The sequence below is a fragment of the Pollachius pollachius genome (genome assembly GCF_949987615.1).
Source record: "Pollachius pollachius genome assembly, chromosome: 17".
Classification (NCBI taxonomy): Eukaryota; Metazoa; Chordata; class Actinopteri; order Gadiformes; family Gadidae; genus Pollachius; species Pollachius pollachius.
The window spans coordinates 16,090,023-16,112,452 of record NC_136950.1 but is presented as its reverse complement, the minus strand read 5'-3'; the positions used below and the strand labels follow the sequence as shown (position 1 = coordinate 16,112,452).

General features: G+C 49.7%; 1 protein-coding gene across 1 annotated transcript in view; it reads right to left on the bottom strand.

Moving 5' to 3' along the window:
• LOC307089102 (E3 ubiquitin-protein ligase HECW1-like) overlaps positions 1-20,176 on the bottom strand; it is a gene marked incomplete at both ends in the record, with an annotated part of 27,980 nt that extends 7,804 nt beyond the window's left edge. Inside the window, 22 exons of the mRNA XM_079755219.1 lie at positions 344-457; positions 606-720; positions 1,332-1,438; positions 2,234-2,317; positions 3,286-3,382; positions 3,945-4,053; positions 4,386-4,520; positions 4,718-4,903; positions 6,469-6,584; positions 7,359-7,474; positions 8,087-8,240; positions 8,800-8,886; positions 9,426-10,062; positions 10,708-11,969; positions 12,066-12,166; positions 12,759-12,901; positions 13,741-13,910; positions 14,393-14,465; positions 17,055-17,149; positions 19,210-19,317; positions 19,541-19,862; positions 20,150-20,176. Coding sequence (XP_079611345.1) covers positions 344-457; positions 606-720; positions 1,332-1,438; positions 2,234-2,317; positions 3,286-3,382; positions 3,945-4,053; positions 4,386-4,520; positions 4,718-4,903; positions 6,469-6,584; positions 7,359-7,474; positions 8,087-8,240; positions 8,800-8,886; positions 9,426-10,062; positions 10,708-11,969; positions 12,066-12,166; positions 12,759-12,901; positions 13,741-13,910; positions 14,393-14,465; positions 17,055-17,149; positions 19,210-19,317; positions 19,541-19,862; positions 20,150-20,176 — 4,358 coding nt within the window. The remainder of the gene's footprint in view (positions 1-343; positions 458-605; positions 721-1,331; positions 1,439-2,233; positions 2,318-3,285; positions 3,383-3,944; positions 4,054-4,385; positions 4,521-4,717; positions 4,904-6,468; positions 6,585-7,358; positions 7,475-8,086; positions 8,241-8,799; positions 8,887-9,425; positions 10,063-10,707; positions 11,970-12,065; positions 12,167-12,758; positions 12,902-13,740; positions 13,911-14,392; positions 14,466-17,054; positions 17,150-19,209; positions 19,318-19,540; positions 19,863-20,149) is intronic.
• Positions 20,177-22,430: the final 2,254 nt, after the last annotated feature.

The window sequence follows — 22,430 nt, the reverse complement described above, 5'->3', positions numbered from 1 at the left end:
CACAGCAGGAAGTCACCACCACAACAGGAAGTCAACAACACAACAGGAAGTCAATCCCACAACAGGAAGTCAGCACCCCAGCAGGAAGTCAACACCACAATAGGAAGTCAACACCACAACAGGTAGTCAGCACCACAGCAGGCAGACAGCACCAGAACAGGAAGTCATCACCACAGCAGGAAGTCATCACCACAACAGGAAGTCAGCACCACACAGGAAGTAAACACCACAACAGGAACAACACTTGAGGTTAAGGAGATATGTAATAGCTCAACATATCGATTCATTCTGTCAATAGCGTCAATGGTTGTTTGTGACGTGAAAGGTCAAAGCGTGAACATACCCCTCCTCCCCCAGGAAGCTGACATAGAGCTTGTTCTTCTGCAGCTCTTTGCGGGAGAACGCCATGACCTGGTCGAAGGTCCCCTCCAGGAGATGATCCCTCCTGACCAACAACCTGCGGGAGACCAGACCTTCATCACGGTCTTTCTGGCTCCTTTACTTCTCAACTCTTATTACCCAGATATGTATACGAACAACCAACTCTGTGTCCAGTAAAGCTATGTGTGTTCTTCTTGGTAGTGATCAGAGATCAGGAGACTTACCTCATCTTGCCCGGCCCCTGGCCGTAGCCTTTAGCCTCCAGCTTCCTTGAGAAGTTTCGTAGTTTGGCTTCAAAGTCTCGACGATACGGAGCCGGGGCCGGGGCCCTCTGTAGGCCTGCACACACAGGCACAAGCACGCACGCACGCATGCACGCACAAACGCACACACACACACACACACACACACAGTTTGTGTCCCGGTGGATTAATTGTGTTGTTTGCTTGTTCTCTTTTGCCCACGTTTCTTGAAGTTCTGGCAGAGGGCTGCTGAGGTCTCTAAGACGTTATTCAGGCCCTGCTGTGCACAGAGATAATAATACAAGCGGAGAAAGGCTTTTCCAGGTCACGGTTTGACAAGGAAGAGTTTAAAGGAGAATAATGAGCAGCACAGAGGTAGGGAGCAGCCAGACAAGAAACCTCTTTCCTTTGATAGAACTCTGATAACGTGGTATGAGGGAGTGTGCATGTGTGTGAGTGTGTGTGTGTATATTTATAATGGGGTCATTACTGGAAGGAGATATTTATGAAAATATGACCAAGTAAGCTGTGCTCTATTTCACAAACATAACATGAAGACAGGAACATAGAGATGGAGACATGAGCATTATCGCTTCACAAGATAAAGAGATGCAGATATGAACATGGGTTTAAAGTAGGATACAGTTGGGTACAGTTGGAGCTACAGTAGGGTAGAGTAGGAGATACAGTAGGATACAGCAGACCTACCAGGAGAGCTGTGAGGCGAAGCGATGGGGGAGCTGCGAGGGGAGAATCCCCGACTGGTGTGGAGGGCGTGAGGAGCCACGAAGGACATGATCTCCTCCTCGAATAAACTAAAGGTAAACAACAGAAGAACGCTTTAGAACCTTTACCTCAGCAGGACTCATGTTCTCCACTAGAACCTTTACCTCAGTAGGACTCATGTTCTCCACTAGAACCTTTACCTCAGTAGGACTCATGTTCTCCTCTAGAACCTTTACCTCAGTAGGACTCATGTTCTCCACTAGAACCTTTACCTCAGTAGGACTCATGTTCTCCTCTAGAACCTTTACCTCGGTAGGATTCATGTTCTCCACTAGAACCTTTACCTCAGTAGGACTCATGTTCTCCACTAGAACCTTTACCTCAGTAGGACTCATGTTCTCCACTAGAACCTTTACCTCGGTAGGATTCATGTTCTCTACTAGAACCTTTACCTCAGTAGGACTCATGTTCTCCACTAGAACCTTTACCTCGGTAGGATTCATGTTCTCCACTAGAACCTTTACCTCAGTAGGACTCATGTTCTCCACTAGAACCTTTACCTCGGTAGGATTCATGTTCTCCACTAGAACCTTTACCTCAGTAGGACTCATGTTCTCCTCTAGAACCTTTACCTCGGTAGGATTCATGTTATCCGCTAGAACCTTTACCTCAGTAGGACTCATGTTCTCCACTAGAACCTTTACCTCAGCAGGACTCATGTTCTCCACTAGAACCTTTATCTCGGTAGGACTCATGTTCTCCACTAGAACCTTTACCTCGGTAGGATTCATGTTCTCCACTAGAACCTTTACCTCAGTAGGATTCATGTTCTCCACTAGAACCTTTACCTCGGTAGGATTCATGTTCTCCACTAGAACCTTTACCTCAGCAGTATGACCAGGTCTGCATCACACGACAGCTTCTCCAGCGCCTGGGAACCCTCCGTTCTGATGTAGTGGATCTTCTCCCTGCAGTATTGCGACATATAAATATACACACATGGATTCAGTCAGGGGATTTAAAGCTCAATGCAGAGCTGGGTGATCTCACGATCCTAATCCCTCTCCTAGCTTCACTAAAACCTTTGTCACCAATAGCATGATTCTTTAATCATAAACCTGCCTGCCACCGATTTCAACAAAAGCAAACAGCACCTTGGTCTTTGTGATAAGACATCTTGGAGAGAACTTGTGAAGTACGGCGATTCACTGTGATATTGTGGTCCACAAACGACTGACCGATCACATTGACTCAACAAGACGGAGATGCTATCTAGCCATTGTTGACATTCGTCGCAGGCGCACGCTGAATGCTCTTCCGAAGGATTGGTCCATGTTTGCCAAACGATATTGATTCTGTGAGAGGATAGGAGACCGTAACCATGGATATATCAGCCAGACCGGAATTGTCCTCAAAAGGATATGGCCAGTGTAATGACTTTAGTTGTTTATCTTTTTTTTTGCATTTTGATGCTTTATTCATGAAGATACAGTGAGAGACAGGAAGGTAGAGAGGAGAAAGGGGAGGACACGCAGCAAAGGACCAGGGCAAATCAGTGACTCACTGAGGATATAACTGAGCAGTAGCTAGTTAGCGACTCACTGAGTAGATAACTGAGCAGTAGCTAGTCAGTGACTCACTGTTTATATCCCTAGGAGCTAGTTAGTGACTCAGTGTGTATATAACTAGTAGCTAGTCAGTGACTCAATGTGGGTATAACTAGGAATATATATAACACATCAGTGGTTATCTGTTTTTCATGACTTTCTAAGTGCCCCCTTTGTCCAGTATTGTTTGTATCTCCAATGTGAGGATGTGTATTGGTATAGGTTTGCTTCCCATTCCTCCATGTAGGCACAAGGGGACCGTTGAGCCAGTGTTAGTGTGTGGGAGGCAGAAGCAGAGGCTCAGCATTGGGGGGAGGCGTGCTTCCTACCTCAGTGCAGGGTTTCTGGCCAGGCTGGCCTGTCGCTCCTCTAACATGTCAAAGACGTTGGGCTGCCACAGAAACGCCACGATCTTGTCATTGTAGGCTAGGGAGAAGACAGGGAGACGGAGAGGAGAGTAACCCCCTCTGACAGTAAGAACTCACTCACACACACACACACACACACACACACACACACACACACACACACTACAGCATGTGTCTGTTCCATTACAGGATGAAATAAATAAATGAACTCATTGCAAACACCCCTCCAACTCCCAATTTAAAGACGGCTCCCCTCCTCCCCTCATCCCAAGCTCATTAAGCATTTCAGTCTACAAATAGCTTAGTCACAGTTTGGCATAGACGCCTTCCATTGTCGTCACTCGTATCATTAATAAACATCCTAACTCAAGCATAGGGTTGGGGTTGTTACAATACAGTGGCACATTACCATAAATAAATAAAGTTACGGTTCATGAGCCCTTGAATGAAGCTCTGGTTTAGATGTTGAGCTGCACTTTGAATCAGGCCTGACGTAGAGTGTAAAGTGATAGATAAGTACTATGATAGTAATGTAGAGTGATGGATTAGTTCTATGACAGTAATGTAGAACGATAGATAAGTACTATGATAGTAAACTATTAAATACTCCACATGCTTACAGAGTGCTGCTGGCGGGGGGGCGTCCTGCTGGCTGCGTGCGGCCGGCACCAGGCTGTCGCGGGGCCGCGCCCTCAGGGACGACCCGGGACGTCTGGACACGTCGGAGGCCTGGAGGCACACAGACCGTCAGTCAGGAGGACCAGCACGGTGCTGCTGTACTGCGTCTGAACAGCAGCCTACTTCCTGTTCCTGTTCCTACTTGGTGTTCCCACTTCCTGTTCCTGTTCCTACTTCCTGTTCCTGTCATCCTTGAGAACGACTTCTCAATGAAAAGGTGGCATCCCGTCCAAATGTCCATTCAGGTTTTTCAAATAACTGGTGCTGTTTAAATGAACGACCATTATACTGATTAATAATTAAGTCTGTGTGAGGAGAAACGACTGTGGGTGGAGGGGCAGTCTGAGGGTGGAGGGACGGTCAGTGTTGGGTGGAGGGCCTACCTCCCCGGCGCTGTAGCTGCGGAGCCTCTGCAGGTGGGGTCGGTGGGAGAAGGGGCCGGGCAGCCGGCCGCTCTGCAGGGAGACCCGCGGGTCGATGAAGGTCGTCGCTCGGCTGTTGTGGTCCACGAAGAACGACTGCAGTGAAAAGAGACGACCGAAGCCTCGTCAATATCAGTGGACGTCAAACGCGGACCGTCCTGCCTTGGTCAGAGCGAAATTGCTTTTTTGAGTTGATTACACTAAGCCCCAGGTAAGACGCATCTACGTTTTTGTGTTGTTGTTTGTTGTCTTGTCTTTGTTGTCTCTCACACACCCCCCCCCCCCCCCCTCACCTTGCCCTGCATGTCCGTCTTCATCTCCCAGCCCCGGGGCAGCTCCAGCCGGGGGTCTGCGAACGTGTTGAGGAAGACCACCAGGTCGCGGTTGTGTTGGTAGCGCTCAAAGTTCCTAGCGTCGCGTCGCACCTTCAGGATCATGTGCTTCACGCAGGAGCTGTTGGCGAACGTCCGGTACGCCCCCTTGGTTCAGAGATGGAGAGCATTCGATTGGTCTTCATGTGGATTGGATTGACAATGAACAACGGAGAGCTGATGAGATATGTCATTGATTTAGATGACACCGTACTGTCACCGCACAGGTAGCTAACATTTATGTCTTTGGTGTGGGAGGGAAACCGAGAGCGACCACAGGAGGCCACAAAGAGGACCTTCAGACTCAGGGTTTGAACCCAGGACCTCATGCTGTGCGGCAGCAGCACTGACCACGCAGAGACGGGGTAAACCAGCCTTTCGGAAAATCATACTGATCTGTAGCTTTGCTTTTTCAATGTCAAAGTTCCATTTATATTTGGAGTTACACTCCCCTTACATTTATAGAGCACTTTCTGTTCTGTCTCTTGGATACCGTCTTCTGTCTAAGGATGGAAGACCTCTCGCTGCTTCTACAGAGTGGCTGATGGGTATCTTTGATTTGTTCACACAGGGCCATCAGAAGTTGCCCTGTGGAACACATATCAGCTATCTTCACAACACGCTGAACATCAGTGATGGCCTGGAGATGAAAGGCAGAGGCGTCTCACTTTGACTCGGGCTGACCCCTGAGGTTCCCCTGAGAACGTCGGCCAACAGGATCCAGCTTCCTGTGGCCTCATGTTCCTTAACAGAACACAACCAGAATTCTGAGGCTGTGTGTGTATGGCTACACCTTCATGTTCCTGTGTGAGTTCTCAGGGTTATGATCAGTGTTTGTAATAACGCTGTTTAAAAAAAACGGCGTTAGGGAACGCCGTTATTTTTTCAGTAACGGGGTAATCTAACTAATTACTGTTTCCGTCGTTACAACGCCGTTACCGTTACTGTACATTAAATGCGGTGCGTTACTATGAATTGATTGCATAAACTGCATAATCCGAATGCTGGCTTCAGACACAAACTGCTAGTGAGGAGACCGGGCGGGTTAACAACGAGATAAGCGATTATGATTGGCTATGGCAGAGTCATGTTTCATGGTAGCCAATCGGAGCCAGTGTTTTTACACACAAGCCAGGACACGCGCGCCACACACACACACACACACACACACGCACACGCAAACACCAAACAGATTCGATAAAGCAGCAGAAATGGCGAGTCCGGAGCAATCCGATGAAAAGTTGGCATTTTCTGTAGTATTCGGCAGATGTTCAACAGCCTTTGCAACAAAGAAAATTAAAATTCAGTTGGAAGTATATCAGAGCCTTGAATGGGCAGTTCAACCATTTAACACATTAAGGCCAAGTGAAAACTGCTGAAAAAAACCAAATTCTTTGACACATAGCAACTTTCTTTTTTTACAGTAACGCAAATAGTTACTTTCCCTGGTAACTAGTTACTTTTATTATAGAGGAATTCAGTTACTAACTCAGTTACTTTTTGGAACAAGTAGTGAGTAACTATAACTAATTACTTTTTTAAAGTAACGTTGACACCAACACTGATTATGATTCATGTCTTTACACACAATGTCTGTGTGTGTGTGTGTGTGTGTGTGTGTGTGTGTGTGTGTGTGTGTGTGTGTGTGTGCGTGTGTGTGTAAAAGTACTCACATAGTTGGCATGCAGCACAGTGAAGAACTCTGGGTGGGTGATGAACTTGACAGCAGGAGACTGAAGCAGAAGGCTAATGCTCTGGTGATTGACAGGTAAGTGGTTTCTCCTTGGCTCTGGAGCCAATCATACAAGAGGAAGAAAAACATTATACTGATATTCCAAAAACATAGGGCAAGGCAAGTCTGCCTCAAACTCATGTGCATTAGCAGTGGCTAATGCACGGTAGCATTAACAGTAGTTGATGCACAGTTGCTAGATTAAAGATGTAGTAGGTAATGCACATTAGCTAGATTAAAGGTGCAGTAAGTAATGCACAGTAGCTAGATTAAAAGGTGCAGTAGCTAATGCACAGTACTAGCTAGATAAAAGAGGCTGTCGGTAAAATGAGTGTGTTGTAAAGAGAGAGGAGTGAGAGAACAGATGATATAGAACATAAAATATTTCAATTACACTTACATTATAGATGTTTAATGTCAACTACAGCACCTCAAGGACTCTAAAACCATGAAAGTGAATGGTACCTAACCAATGGTGAATGGTACTTCTGTGAACAGCTATGTCTCCTTGCTCTAACAGAGGCAGCGATTTCATGCGTGATCTACTGTTTGCACTACCCACTAAAAACATAAATATAGATATAACTATCTACAGCCTATATAATATACATAACTACTCACGTTGCATTGTTCATTCCTTTGCCTGCTCTGCACTTGATATTTCTTAAACTAAGTTGGCAGCAGCTTTTGATTTTAGTCGCATCGAGACGTCTGCTAAACGACTCACTGCTGGAGTCCACTCAGTGACCCATTTCTTATCGTTTAGTGGCGCTTCGTGTAACTTTAGTGGTACTTGGTGTAACTTTAGTGGTGCTTTGTGTAACTCTGTACCTGCTGCTGCTGCTGTTGAAAGGCCTCCGTCCTCGGGGCTGCCTCTCCTCTCAAGCCTCCTGCTCCCCTCGCCCCCCTCCTCCCCCTCCTCCATGGTTCTCTGGTGGTTCTGGTACCTATGGAGAGAGGATGGGTCATGGATCATGTCTGGAGTTGGACAGCACCAGCCCGGTCTCCGTTATCGATGGCCTCTCTCCCCTCTCTCCCAACCCTGCCTGGGTCATGAGCTGCCTGTGGGGACGTCCGCGCTGTGGTTCTTTGTGTGCAACCGTTTTGTGTTATAAGAGTTGATTGATGAACCGATGCATGTGTTTGATTGGTTGGATGTGCGCTCCTTGCTTATTCGCTAGCCAGAGGACAGTTTACGGATCAGCAGTGGACCAACCACATGCCGTTGAGTCTATTGCTTTTTTATCGTCGTTAGAGCAGTTACAGTCTCAAAGTGCTTTGGAGGTCCTGTTTCATGACATCAACCTCGTCCCACAAAAGGCCTAGGGCTAACTCCCTTAAAGCTGCAGGGTGTAGCATTTAGTGGCATCTGGCCGAAGAGACTCAGCGGAAATGGAATATTATTTTTATAAGTATGTTTGAATGACCCTAATGAAAATAAGAACTGTTGTGTTTTCCTTAGGATGATTATTTATTATCTACATAGGGAGGGGGTCCGCCATGTTTCTACAGCAGCCCCGAAGGAACAAAAGGGTCTTCATTTGACACTCCCCACCCACCTTCTGTTGAGCTGCTCCATCTGCTGGGTGGAGCCGGAGCGGGGGAGGCCCTGGGAGCACTGGGGGGGCTGGCTGGGTCTCTGCCACATGGTGGTCCGGTTGACGTGGTCCACGTAGAACACCCTGCCGTGGCTGTCGATACGGGCCTCCCAGTCTGTCAGGGGAGAGAGGGGGTGAGAGGTCTGATAGACCAGGAGGGGTCTGGGGAGAGGGTCTGGTAGACCAGGAGGGGTCTGGCTAGTGGAGCTAGCCTGATCAGACGGCGGGCAGACGGCGTCATCACGGCTTCAGCCTGGAGGCGAAGGAGAAGCCTCTGGTGGTGTGGGTCGCCCCTGGTGTTCAGAGGTCAAAGTGCATCATGTCTGTGCGAGGGAGCTTCCGAACAGGAAGAGCGAAAGATGGCAACAGGAGGCCCCATCGCAGCCGTCCACAAGGGGTCTGGGTTACAAAACGTCACCCTGACCCCGCTGCAGAGACACTGGCTCCTGTCCAGACCAACCACAGAAGAAAAGCACTGGACACACAAACACATGAACACATGTTCACATTGAATATCTATATAGATCTATCTATATAGATAGATCTATATATCTATAGGGGGATGGGGTAGGAGGAAGAGGAGGAAGGGGAGGTTGAGGATGAGGATGATGAGGAGGAGGAGGGTGGGGAAGACACTGGACTCCAGAGTAAGAGCGAGAGGCCCCTGTTCTTACTTGGAGGTAAAGTGTGGTCTGATCGGAGGGGGAAATGGTCTAGGTCCCAGCCGGACGGCAGGGCAGCAGAGGGGCTGACAAGAGGGCCTACAGGACACCAGAGAGGGCATGAAAACACACACACGGACACGTACACACACATGGGGACACACACGTGGAGAAACACACACACATGAAGACACCCACATGGATACACGCACACACATAAAAGACACACACATGGAGAAACACGCACACATGGAGACACCCACATGGATACACGCACACACATAAAAGACACACATGGATACACACACACACACAAAAAAGACACACACATGGAGACACACACGTGGAGAAACACACACACATGAATGCCCACACATAAAAGACACACACATGGTGACACACACATGGAGAAACATACACACATGAAGACACACACACATGGAGACACACACATGGGTACACGCACACACACACACACAAACACATGAAGACACACACACACACACACACACACACACACACAAATTAAGACGCACTTACAGACGCACGCACATGAAGACACGCACACATGAAGTCATGTACATGATCCAGTCTATAAACCACAATCCGGAGACCACTGAGACGAAAGCAGGTCTCACCGACGGCGTCCTGCTGGCCGGACCCCCCTGGGGGCCCCCCGCTGCCTGCCCCCGTCCCCTCGGGCCCCCAGTGGGTGGTGTTCCAGGGTCTCCCCCGCCGGCCCCCGGCCCCGCCGCCGGGCGGGGAGCCGTCGGGGTCCGGGACCCTCTCGAAGGCGCTGTTCTCCTCGTCGTCGTCGTCGTCCTGGGAGGAGAACACGGTGCTGCCGGAGCGCCGCGTGCTGTCCACCGACGACAGCCGCTGGCTGCAGAACCGCCCCCGGCCGTCGTAGCCCGAGTGGCTGTAGCAGGAAGTGCTATAACAGGACGTGCTGTAACAGGAAGTGCTCCGGCAGGAAGTGCTGCGGCTGTGGCAGGAAGTGCTTTGACAGGAGGTGCTGTGGCAGGAGCCCTCGCACAGTTCGCACTCGTGCTCGCCGGGTGCGTGACACGTGCCGCCGCCGCCGCCGCCGCCGCCGCCGCCACGCCGCCGCCCCCTGCGGCCGGCGTCCCCCTCCTCGCCTCCCCCGCCCCGCCCCCCAGGGTCTCCCCCCCCGCCCCTCTCGCCCTCCAGGAGGTGGTTGAGCTCCGACAGGCGCTCGATGGACAGGCTGCGGGGAAGGGCGCGGTGGCAGCAGGACCCGGCGCACTCTGGGACCTGGGGTGGGGGCACGGGGGGCGGAGTCAGGGGGAGGGCGGGGTCAGGGGGAGGGCGGAGTCAGGGGGAGGGCGGGGTCAGGGGGAGGGCGGGGTCAGGGAGGGGGTCACCACACAGAATCACACATGGGAGGACAGGTTAGTAAACACACTCTGTGGTCCACTTCCTTGGGTCTTCTGACCGGCCTCAGAGGTCCCTCCTAAACCACAGTTTAGGCCAACCAGTAGACCATTCATTTTTTTATTGTTGTCTATTTGTAACTGTCTCTTTTGATGTGCAGCATCATGTGGGTTGCTGAGTGGGTGGAGCTACCACTCAGCAGCTCTCTACCCTCTCAGGTAATGAGCAGAAGTCTGACCACACCCACTAAGGTAATGAGCAGAGATTTGACCACACCCACTAAGGTAATGAGCAGAGATTTGGACACACCCACTAAGGCAATGAGCAGAGATTTGACCACACCCACTAAGGTAATGAGCAGAGATTTGACCACACCCACTAAGGTAATGAGCAGAGATTTGACCACACCCACTAAGGTAATGAGCAGAGATTTGACCACACCCACTAAGGTAATGAGCAGATATTTGGACACACCCACTAAGGTAACGAGCAGAGATCTGACCACACCCAATACCCCCCACCCACCTGAGTAGGAGACAGAGTATCTTCCTCATCAGCATCCTCCTCCTCTAGCTCTCGGGCCGGTTTGAGCTCCAGCGAGACACAAGTGGCATCTTCTGCTGTGGCGTTGGGGAGGGTGGCACTCTCCACCTCCTCCCTGTTCTCTGAATCCTCTTCCTCCTCCTCTTCCTCCTCGTCCTCGTCCTCGTCCTCGTCCTCCTGGCTGGGTTCTCTGTTCTGGGCAGAAGGCAGACTATGGAGGAGATGGTGGATTCGGATGTAATGGGACCGAGGCGTTTCTGGCTGCCCACAGGCCGCCGCGATGACGGTCTCCAGCTCCGACACAGGGAGGGAGCAGGGGCGTTTCCTGGGTGGGGAGGGGCCCGGTGGGTCGGGGCCCCGGCAGCTGCAGACCGCTAGAGGATTGCCTGGACAGGTGCATGATTTAGGAGGTGCAGGGCTGCAGTCCTCCAATCTGCCCTCCTGATTCCCTTCCATTCCGTCCTGCTCTCCTTCTCCAGCATTGCCCAGCGCTCCCTCTCCGTCCGGCTCCACGAGGTCGTCCTCAGGCTCAGGGCCCCTCAGAGGGGGAGCCTCCGCAGCAGGCGCTCTGTCCTCCGCTGAGTCTACGGGAGTTTGTCCTACGTCAGCCGCGGCTCCTCCTTCCTGTTCAGCCGCCATCCCTTCTGCAGCGTCTCCAGATCCTTCCTCCTCCTCCTCCTCCTGCACCTCCGCTCCAGCTCCTTCCTCTTCTGCTCCTCCCTCCACCTGGGTGAGGGCCTCCAGGGGGACAGGCTGGGTCTCTGCTCCTCCCTCCACCTGGGTGAGGGCCTCCGGGGCGACAGGCTGGGTCTCTGCTCCTCCCTCCACCTGGGTGAGGGCCTCCGGGGGGACAGGCTGGGTCTCTGCTCCTCCCTCCAACTCCTCGAGGTCCTCTGGGGGAACCGGCTGGGTCTCTTCTCCTCCGTCCACCTTGGTGAAGACCTCCGGGAGCACAGGCTGGGTCTCTGCGGCGCCGTCCTCAGCAGCGCTGCCCACCTCTGACCCGGGCTCCTCCTTCTCCTCTAGAGGAGCAGCTTCTCCAGACACACGGAGGTCCAGCGCTGGCGGCGTCAGGGGGCTGCAGACCTCTGGGCTGGGGGGGGCTTCATCTAGAGGTAACTCTGGCATGTCGTCCCCCAGGCTCAGGGTGTCAGCGTCCTCCACGTCACTGGGGTCCTCCGCCTCCACCCAGGCCTCCCCGAGCTGGCAGACCGACTCCAAGGCTTGGGATACCTCCTCGTCATCTGACAGGAGAAGAATCCAACCAGGCTCAATGCAAACGCCTAATGTGTTACACTATGTTTAATGTCGTGCTAAACCAATCCGATGCTCTGCCCCACCTGGGTAGATGCAGGTGGTCAGCTCAAAGCGGAACTGCAGCTGGCCGCTGACCTGCTCTGTGGGGAGTCTGCGGCCCAGAGGGTAGCTCACCAGACGGTCCCTAGGGCAGGAGGAGGTGTGGAGAAAGGACAACATGCTGTCAGTCATTCATGAATTTAAACATACTACAATTATGACAACTACCAATTATGACTCCTGTGCACCATGGCCAAATCGACCCATATTTTGCCAATTATCTATCTGCAAAATTCCCCAAAACATAATTAACTACAGTGTTTTAACATCTGATTGATTACACATCTATCAAGATATAATCATTGGCGTTGAATAACTGTATGTTGTATTAGTTCCGATGTTTCCGTCCAGTGTATATACTACAAATAATAGTTATTAATGGTATCTGTAACTTCATGAGGAATGAACGGTCTGCAAAATGAGGTGTAATTGAGTTTTAATATTGGTGGTCATGATAGGGTTAGGGTTAGGGTAAGGGTAAGGGTTAGTGATGATCAGTGAACTCTTCAGATGAAGGCTATGGCCTCCATAACTGATCAGTGAACTCTTCAGATGAAGGCTATGGACTCCATAACTGATCAGTGAACTCTGTAGATGAAGGCTAGGGCCTCCATAACTGATCGGTGAACTCTTCAGATGAAGGCTAGTTCCTCCAGGAGCTTTGATCTCATACTGACCCAATGGCGTTTTTCTCCAAAAGCCTCTGCACGGGGACACAGAGTTTGCCCAGGAAGCGTCTGATGATCGGTCGACTCTTGGCGAACTTGTCCTTGACTTCGATCTCCAGCACGTCGGTGGGCAGGGACAGGAAGCTGAACCTCTGGGTGGGAAGGAGAGGGAGAGAGGGGAACATTGAGTCAGTGGTTGGGTGTCTTTGAGAACAGGGTACTGGGTCATGTGGACGCCTCCTTGTTCACATGATGAACACAAAACAACAATCGGCAATTAACATAAGAACGAGAAGAAAGCAAACCGATACTGGGTTGAGCTGAAATTTGTGAGCAGATACTGGGTAGACTTGATTTCATTGAAGTAGTGCTGTTTACCACCAGCACTACTCTCACCGTGTAGATCTTCAGAATATAAGAAATTCTTATAAGTAGGACAATATTAATAACACCACTGATATCCAACTTTTCTTTAGTTTCAACACTCTATGGGGTGCCTGCATTATGACTTATAGAGCAGTGTTTGTAAGTGCCACTGTGTTTGTGTCTGATTGATACATTTGCACAGGCGTGCTCATTACCCTAATTTTCTGTCTGAGATGAAATAAAATATATCTTAATAAAATTGACAGTCACACTGGCACAGACACTTGCACTCGCATTGCCGCCCAAACTGCCATGGACTGTCACTAGCGTTCTCAGGGAACATCCAGTCACTGAATAAAATTAGTTCACTTAAGTCCCACTATGCTAGCTACAAAATACAGCACTGGTTTGAACTATCGATGAGTTTTCATATATATATATATAAGAATGAGAAGAGAGAAGAGAAAAGAGAGAGAGAGAGAGAGAGAGAGAGAGAGAGAGAGAGAGAGAGAGAGAGAGAGAGAGAGAGAGAGAGAGAGAGAGAGAGAGAGAGAGAGAGAGAGAATGTGATCTAAGGGGAAAACTGTCAAACGCATAAATAAGAGAGAAAGAGAGGTTCCCTCACCTCTCTGCTCCACTTAGGGTTGACTGTGTTGCAGCTGATGGCCGAGCGTTTGTCCTGGCCGTGGTGGGGCAGGGAGGGGAAGGCGCTGTGCTTCCCAGGCTGAACAGAAAGCTTCAGGTACGGGTCTGGGTTGAAGAACATCCCCTTCTTCAACCCCAGAGCCTGGATGTCTGGCAACAGGGACCAGGGAATATAGTGTCAGGAGGGTGATATATATACCTTTAAGGAGGATCTACACATGCTAAGAACGGAACAAATTCAACACAAATATGCAACAGGAAGAAATGTCACAAAAGCCATCCATTGTTGTCCTTCTAGGATTCTATAGATATAGATATAGAAACATTTCCGCTTTATTGAAAAAGGATGAAACCAAATGCTGCCTTGTTTTTAAAGATTGCTAGCATGGCAGGATAGAACTGGGACATAGACAGTACTCAAATACGATGTATGATTTGTGAGAGCAAAACTTGTACCAAATATCTTTTCTACCTAGTTAATGGCTTGCCCTTACAGTGTCCCTGTTTTACAATGATTCTGTTTGCATTACATTTTTTGCATTCCCCACTTAGGTTTCAGTTTCGATTCAATAGTGTTAGGGTTAGGGATACGAGAGAGACAAGAGAGAGATAAGTGAGAGGCATGAGCCCACCTGACAGCGAAAAGTTTATGAGTCTGCGGCCGCCGAGTCCGTGGTGGGCTTCTGGACTTACCACCGGTTTCACCTGGGGAGAGACAAGACCTGGTGAGAAAACTGGGGAGAGACAGGACCTGGTGAGACACCAGGGGAGGGACAAGACCTGGTGAGACACCTGGGGAGAGACAAGACCTGGTGAGACACCTGGGGAGAGACAATACCTGGTGAGACACCTGGGGAGGGTAGAGACCTGGTGAGACACTTGGGGAGAGACCTGGGGAGAGACCTGGTGAGAATAGGAGAACTGGTGCTTGCTTAGGCCCCAGAAGGATACAAAGTAGGGTTAGGCTAAACCTAAACTAACCCTAACCTAACCCATAATATTACAAAGTATAGGGTTAGGTTAACCCTAAACTATCCCTAAACTAACCTAGAAGGTTACAAATTAAAGGGTTAAACTAGCACTAAACTAACCCAGAACATAACAAAGTAAAGGGTTAAGCTAACCCTAAAATAACCCAGAATATTAGAAAGTGAAGGGTTAAGCTAACCCTAAACTAACCCAGAAGATAAAGTGAAGGGTTAAGCTAACCCTAAGATAACCCAGAATATTACAAAGTGAAGGGTTAAGCTAACCCTAAACTAACCCTAACAGAACCTAGAAGGTTACAGAGTAAAGCCATGCGATGCTAAGCCAATCAGCTCTTCCCCGCTGGGTTGCTGGAGGAGGAAGGAGATGAAGGTGATGTGGGTGATGGAGGTGACTGAGCTGTGGTTACCCGGGCTCTCCAGCGCAGTTGGGGCCACCTCTTCATCCTCTTCTCACAAAGGGGCCACAGCGGATGACAGATGCCCTCCATGACTCCCAAAAAGCTTCTTAAGCTCCAAACACCCTATGCACCAGCTCCTCTGCCTCTGAAGCCTCTTCCCTCCATCGTCCGGTTTCTGATTTAAACCATAAAACCCAACATCCCATCTGTCCATTCTCTGTTCACAGAAAAAGGGGAGAGAGGGTCAGTTCTCTCTCCCCCTTCTATTCTCTCTCTCTCTCTCTCTCTCTCTCTCTCTCTCTCTCTCTCTCTCTCTCTCTCTCTCTCTCTCTCTCTCTCTCTCCCTCTCTACCCTTCCCTCTCTCACTCCCTATTGATCCAGGGGTTATTTTTAAACCTCTGCCTGCGGGTTATGGATCATGTTCAGGACTCCTCAGCGTCCGCAGTGAACCAGGGAACGGAAGTCCTGCAGTAACCTGAGAGCCACCCCCACCCAGGGCCAGAAAGGAGCAGCCTCCTCCCAGAGAGGAGCTTCTCCACCCAGGGCCAGAGACGACCTGCTCCACCCAGAGCCAGAGAGGAGCTGCTCCACCCAGGGCCAGAGCGGAGCTGGTCCACCCAGGGCCAGAGAGGACCTGCTCCACCCAGAGAGGAGCTGCTCCACCCAGGGCCAGAGAGGACCTGCTCCACCCAGAGAGGAGCTGCTCCACCCAGGGCCAGAGAGGAGCTGCTCCACCCAGGGCCAGAGAGGACCTGCTCCACCCAGGGCCAGACAGGACCTGCTCCACCCAGAGAGGAGCTTCTCCACCCAGGGCCAGAGAGGAGCTGCTCCACCCAGGGCCAGAGAGGACCTGGTCCACCCAGAGAGGAGCTTCTCCACCCAGGGCCAGAGAGGAGCTGCTCTACCCAGAGAGGAGCTGCTCCACCAAGAGAGGCGCTGCTCTCCCAGAGAGGAGCTGCTCCACCCAGACAGGAGCTGCCCCACCCAGAGCCAGAGAGGAGCTGCTCCTCGCAGGGCCAGAGTGGACCTGCTCCACCCAGAGAGGAGCTGCTCCACCCAGGGCCAGAGAGGAGCTGCTCCACCCAGAGAGGCGCTGCTCCACCCAGAGAGAAGCTGCTCCACCCAGGGCCAGAGAGGACCTGCTCCACCCAGAGAGGAGCTGCTCCACCCAGGGCCAGAGAGGAGCTGCTCCACCCAGAGAGGAGCTGCTCCACCCAGAGAGGACCTGCTCCACCCAGAGAGAAGCTGCTCCACCCAGGGCCAGAGAGGAGCTGCTCCACCCAGGGACGCGCTGCTCCACCCAGAGCTCTCTGGGGCTGACAGTTGGCTGAGTCGTGACATTGACAAAAAACTAGCAAAACATTTCTTACTTTGCTTTCCATTTCTACTTCTATTTACCACTTATCATCGGAAAAAACATGTCCTTCCTATTCGAATCCTGATACTACCTTGACTTGAAGATCACATCCTGACATCATCACAGTATTCAAAAACATCCGTCACTTTCACTGCGATATATTCCAGAAATGTATTTTGCAGCAAGGCACACTAAATACACATATTCAGAGTCAGAGTAAAAGATAAACCCCCAAACTTGTTTTGTGGGCAAGGACAGCAGATGACTTTCTCTAGCTTTTTTTAGAACCCTGTATCTGATTCTGTATTGTTTTAGGTCACTATGCACTGACTACCAAAATAATAAACATTTGATAATTCTTCCTTCATACTTTTTACTTAGAATAAAGCCAATATAATAACAACATAATAGGATTTGGTGCCAAACCTAATCGGTAGAATTTAATGTTAATTGTATCAAATGTACATTCATCACTATTGGGTGGTTGGGGTTCTCCACCATCTCTATTCACGGGTTAGGGTTAGGGTTAGGGTTAGTGCCCCAACTCACAGGTGCCGCGGGGGTGGTGACGGTGAGGGTGGGGGTGGTGGCTCGCAGGGCGCCCGTCCCTCCGTGGTAGTACCTGAAGCACAGGGGGCCCCCCGCTGAGAGGGGAGAGGGAGAGGGAGGAGAGAGGGAGGGGAGAGGGGGAGAGAGGAAGGGAGGGATCGAGTAGAGGGAGGAGAGAGTGGGAGGTGAGAGGGAGGGAGGAGAGAGGGAGGGGAGAGGGAGGGGAGAGGGAGGGGACAGGGGGAGAGAGGAAGGGAGGGATCGAGTAGAGGGAGGAGAGAGTGGGAGGTGAGAAGGAGGAGAGGGAAGGTGGGAGGGAGAGAGGGAGGGGAGAGGGAGGGAGGAGAGAGGGAGGGAGGGAGGGATCGAGTAGAGGGAGGAGAGAGTGGGAGGAGAGAGGGAGGAGAGGGAAGGAGGGAGAAATGGAGGGAGGGAGGGAGAGAGGTCCATTATAACCAGCGTAAAAGAGTAGCTGAAGCACAACAAGCTTTCTTTCCTTATTCTCTAGCTTCAAGCGCCTCAAATTACATTTTAAATAATCGCATCCTTCCCAATGTTGCACGTCGTGATATCCATCACATGATGAAACCCCAATACATCATCACATCATCACACCCTGTGCATTACATCATAAAACCCTGATACATCACACAGTATAACTGTAGTACAACTATCCCGTTGTTTGGCTGTTCATGAAAGACCTGTTTTTCTTCCGTTTAGATAACAGGGTAGCTAGATAACTAGCATGGACGGCGGACGGGACCAGACAGCCTTGGCCGGTGGGGGCGTGTCGGTGAGGATGAGGATCAAGGAAAGAGCAGATAAACAGAGGAGGAAACGCATAAAGCTGTGACAGTGATTTAGCACCGAGTCAAACCACCGAAGAGGCCGTATATTCTCTATGTTTCAACCGGGAGCACATTAGGTGTCTTCAATGAATCTTGGAACACACACACACACGCGCACACACACACACACACACACACACACACACACACACACACACACACACACACACACACACACACACACACACACACACACACACACACACAGATAGACAAGGTAGATATCCACTAGCTTAAGTGTCAATTTCCCCCCATGGGGAGAAAGACTTGAATCACAAATCAATGCGTCTTTATCCGCGTTTCCTATCTCTCCACCCCCTCGCTCTCTCAGCTCCTCTCTCCACTCTCAGGGTGTCGTGTTTCTCCCTCCCTGTCTCCCCCGGTCTCTACCATCTCTACCCACACCACCTGGTGTGTCCCAGGGTGGGTCAGCAGCAGCTGCAGTATTAACCACACCACCAACACCAGGGTGCAGATCCACACAATAACCAGAGATTACTTTGATGACGTGATGTTCACCACCTCCGGTGAGACTACCCGACGTTAACCTTCTCCCCATCAGATCGTCCGCCACTCATACTGCTCTGGGGTTATTTGTGGGGAAAAAAATAAAGATCTTTACTTTCACCAAAATCAGGGTTAAAAGCTGTGTCTTGTGAAAGAATCGGCCTCAACACATTAACTGCAACGTATTCTTTTTCGGTTTGAAAATCATTCGCATTTTGGTCCGGATGCCGGACAATAGGGAGATCCCCGGGAATGGTTTATAGATTTTTCTATTAGAAAATATATATATTTTGATTAAATAAACAAGAATTCTATATTTGAAGTATGTGTGTGTTTAAAATGCACAATAGCCTGTTGACTAAATAATTATGTTTGAAGGAAGATTTTCAATCCTGTCCTTGAAAATAACAGCCAGCGGCAGTGCACACAATGGTGCACACAAGATACGCACACAGCAGCATCAACTCAGCCAATCAGGCAGTACAGTGCTCAGAGATTCAATCTTTGTCATTTGTTGACGGTGTTCTAGCCGGGGCTTTTAGCACGATGATACAAACAAACATGAGCTATGTAACCTTTACATGCAGAAGAAGGAAACACCCTCACATTTATCATGGTACAATCACATTAACAGGCTTACCAGGATGACACAAGGTGTTTATACACTGATCACTGAACGCTGTAGCCTGTAATGTCACCACCGTAGTGAGGGAATAAACTGTTTCCCCCTGGTGGCTTGTGACCGGGACGCCTGCTAAAGCTCAATGACAAGTCCCAAAGAACACCTTCTGCATACTTACACTCAGGGAGGTAGGAGCTGGCTTCAATCTTCCAGACGATCTGTCCCTTCTTAGAGCCGTTGACTCCCCTGTTCTTATAGTCCAGGAAGTTCTCAGACAGAGGCTCGTCTGAAAGGCACACACAGCAAGAATTAAGACGGTTAACCTGTTATTATCTCTATACTACATAATGTTAAATAAACTTTATCAAACACTATCAGACCCCAGGGTAACTCACCCAGGTGGTACATCCCTATCAGACAGGGTAACTCACCCAGTTGGTATGTCCCGATCAGACCCCAGGGTAACTCACCCAGGTGGTACGTCCCGATCAGACCCCAGGGTAACTCACCAACGTGGTACATCCCGATCCAGTCCCCGGCGTCCACCTGCTCCCTGATGTCCCAGGTGAGCACCAGGTCCTGGCTCTGGCCCACGGTGTAGTGGCAGCAGCTGAGTGCCAGCGTGGAGCGGCTCTCTGGAGCCGGCAGGTCGGGGTCGCTGCTGGCCCGCGCCAGGCCCGGGGCCAAGGGGTCCCGGGTCAGCCCCCGGCCCCCCAGGCTCTCCGGGCCGTAACCAAGGCTACCGGTGTCTTTACACGGCCGCCAGCTCTGGCTGCTCCGGGTAGGGGAGGCCATGGCTGCCAGCCCCAGCAGCCTATTATGGTATGTATTCTGCAGAAGTAGAGCATTATGGTATGTATTCTGCAGAAGGAGAGCATTATGGTATGTATTCTGCAGAAGTAGAGCATTATGGTATGTATTCTGCAGAAGAAGAGCATTATGGTATGTATTCTGCAGAAGGAGAGCAGGTTCTTCAACATCCCTAAACGACTATGGATGGATTCTTTGTAGAGAGCACACACACACACACACACACACACACACACACACACACACACACACACACACACACACACACACACACACACACACACACACGTGTGTGTGAGGGTACTGACCTTAATACTACACAGGTGTGTCAGCATAATGACTGATCAACTCCAAACAGAGCAACACCTGGGAGAAGGGGAAGGGCAGACACATTACAGAGAGACCAGAACCAGACAACAGTGATTATAGTGAGGGACAGAGTGTAATAAGTCATGACCGGGGCATGTCTGTCCTGATTGACAGCTCTCTTGGCCAATAAGCAGTGTTGTAAACGTTAGCAAGGTCTTGATTTAGTTTAGCAGCGTATCATGCTTCACGTTCATGGCTATATGTTATGTTACAAACTCTTGAAAGAGATTTTCCAGCTGTTATCTGTATAAGTTCATTTTGCTAACATGCTCCCTCATGAAAATAAACCGAAGGCATCTGACTGCTGTCCTTAGCACTGACAGAACAGTCTTTGCTTACCGTCCAAACACAACTTTCAAAGGGCACTCGTTTAATTTAATTCATAAAACAGTAAATATGATTGACCCCAAGGAGGCACACTAAACATTCAGCGTATCTGGGCATGCTCAGTGTGGTTTTCCTGGAGTGGGTTGGATTCAGATTTATAGAGATGATGATAGGTCTCTGCATCCCAGAGACACGCTAGGGGGGCGTGTGTCTCATGGAGCCCCAGCGGCCCTTGGCAGGAGGCCAAGCGTGGATCCTGGTTTACTGGCTCAAGTGGTTAGCAATGTTTACGTCCACAAACCAAATCTGTGAGCCTCTAAACTACTTTGCAGGAATCCACGAGTGACTTCCCAGAAATGCCTGCTCCCATACTTAATTTCACTAAATGACCTAACTAGGTACACCCAACAAGCAGTGTTTGTAGAAGAATATCATCTGAATCACGGGTTGAAAGCTTCCTCCATCTTTCCTTTGATTCTGAAGCAGAGTTTGGGTTATATCACCCAATCTGCCTGACCTGCTGCTTCAAGCAGTTGGCAGCCCTGCATGGATTAGCCAAATCGGTGTTGGTTCTGAGAACAAAGAGTATCTGAGCCTCAAGACAGAAGGAGTGAAATGGTCATACCTCATTTTGATGAGGACACAAAAGAATTTAGAGTGAACATCGGAAAACAAATTGAATCGACATCATGTGGCAGAATGGGACAGGAGACATTAAGGGCTCAATAAGACTGACACAAATAGACCATGGAAAGACCTTTAATGCGTGTCTGCAGACAACAACATGGTTTGCATTGCAGAAGGGAATCTTGAAAGCCTGCAAAGTAAGATAAGGGATTGCTCAAAAGCTTTCTTCCTCCCACAACAACACTCTGTTGTCCACGGTGTAACCGGAATGGATTACCGATCGCTTGCTCTGTCTCCCCATCACAATGTTTGTCCCTTAAACATCTCTCTCTGCTGTGTTCCTAACTAAGTTACACAGAGAGCTTCTCTCCTGGATGTCTCTTTGATGCTGCTTGTGTGGGGCTATTGTTCCCACTCCACCAGAACAAGCGTATCTGAACAAGGCAGAACCATTCGATTAAGACATATTGATCTTTCAGCGTAAAAGGGTTAGTACGAGAGTGAGAGAACACACATACTTGACAAACGGATTGGGTTGTAAAGTATGTGTTTGCACGTTTCTACATTGCAATGGATCAAACCAAATTGTATCCGTGAAATAAAGCGTGAGATATGCAGGGTTCGGGTGGGCCTGTCGTAACGGGGGGATTGGAGGCGTTGTGGTCTCACTGTCTTTGGTTTCTTTACCTCTTCTACGGGAAACGCCTTCACACAGTCTCCATTTTTAAGATACTGACAACTAAGCTAATAACGACACTGTCTGACGTGGGAACTTGAGTTTATTTGATTACATAATTTAATGTTTACGCTGCCTGGTCGGTAACTAATTATAGATTTAGCAATACATCCAGATAGAAATACATTTCGGCTTAATAATTTAGATATTAATCTGCAGACTTTAATCTGTACATAAAGTGAGGATGATTTTACAGCTACACAGTTCAAACTGAGATTTACATGAACAACTTTCTGCTGTGTTACAGTTTAGGTGTTGAACTTTGGGATTCTGATATATTGATCCTTCAAACAATGTGATTCATATATATTTATTCTCTTATCCCTGGTGAATGTCAGATAGTTTATTAAAGAAATGCAGGGCCAACATGTGAGATCAACATCGTCAACAGAACTCAATAGATGAGGTGTGTGTGTGTGTGTGTGTGTGTGTGTGTGTGCTTGTATACTATTTTCCTTCACTATTCCTGCCCATACTAACTGAACCATTAGCTCCATCTCTGATCCTGATCGCTCATCCGATCCCGTCAT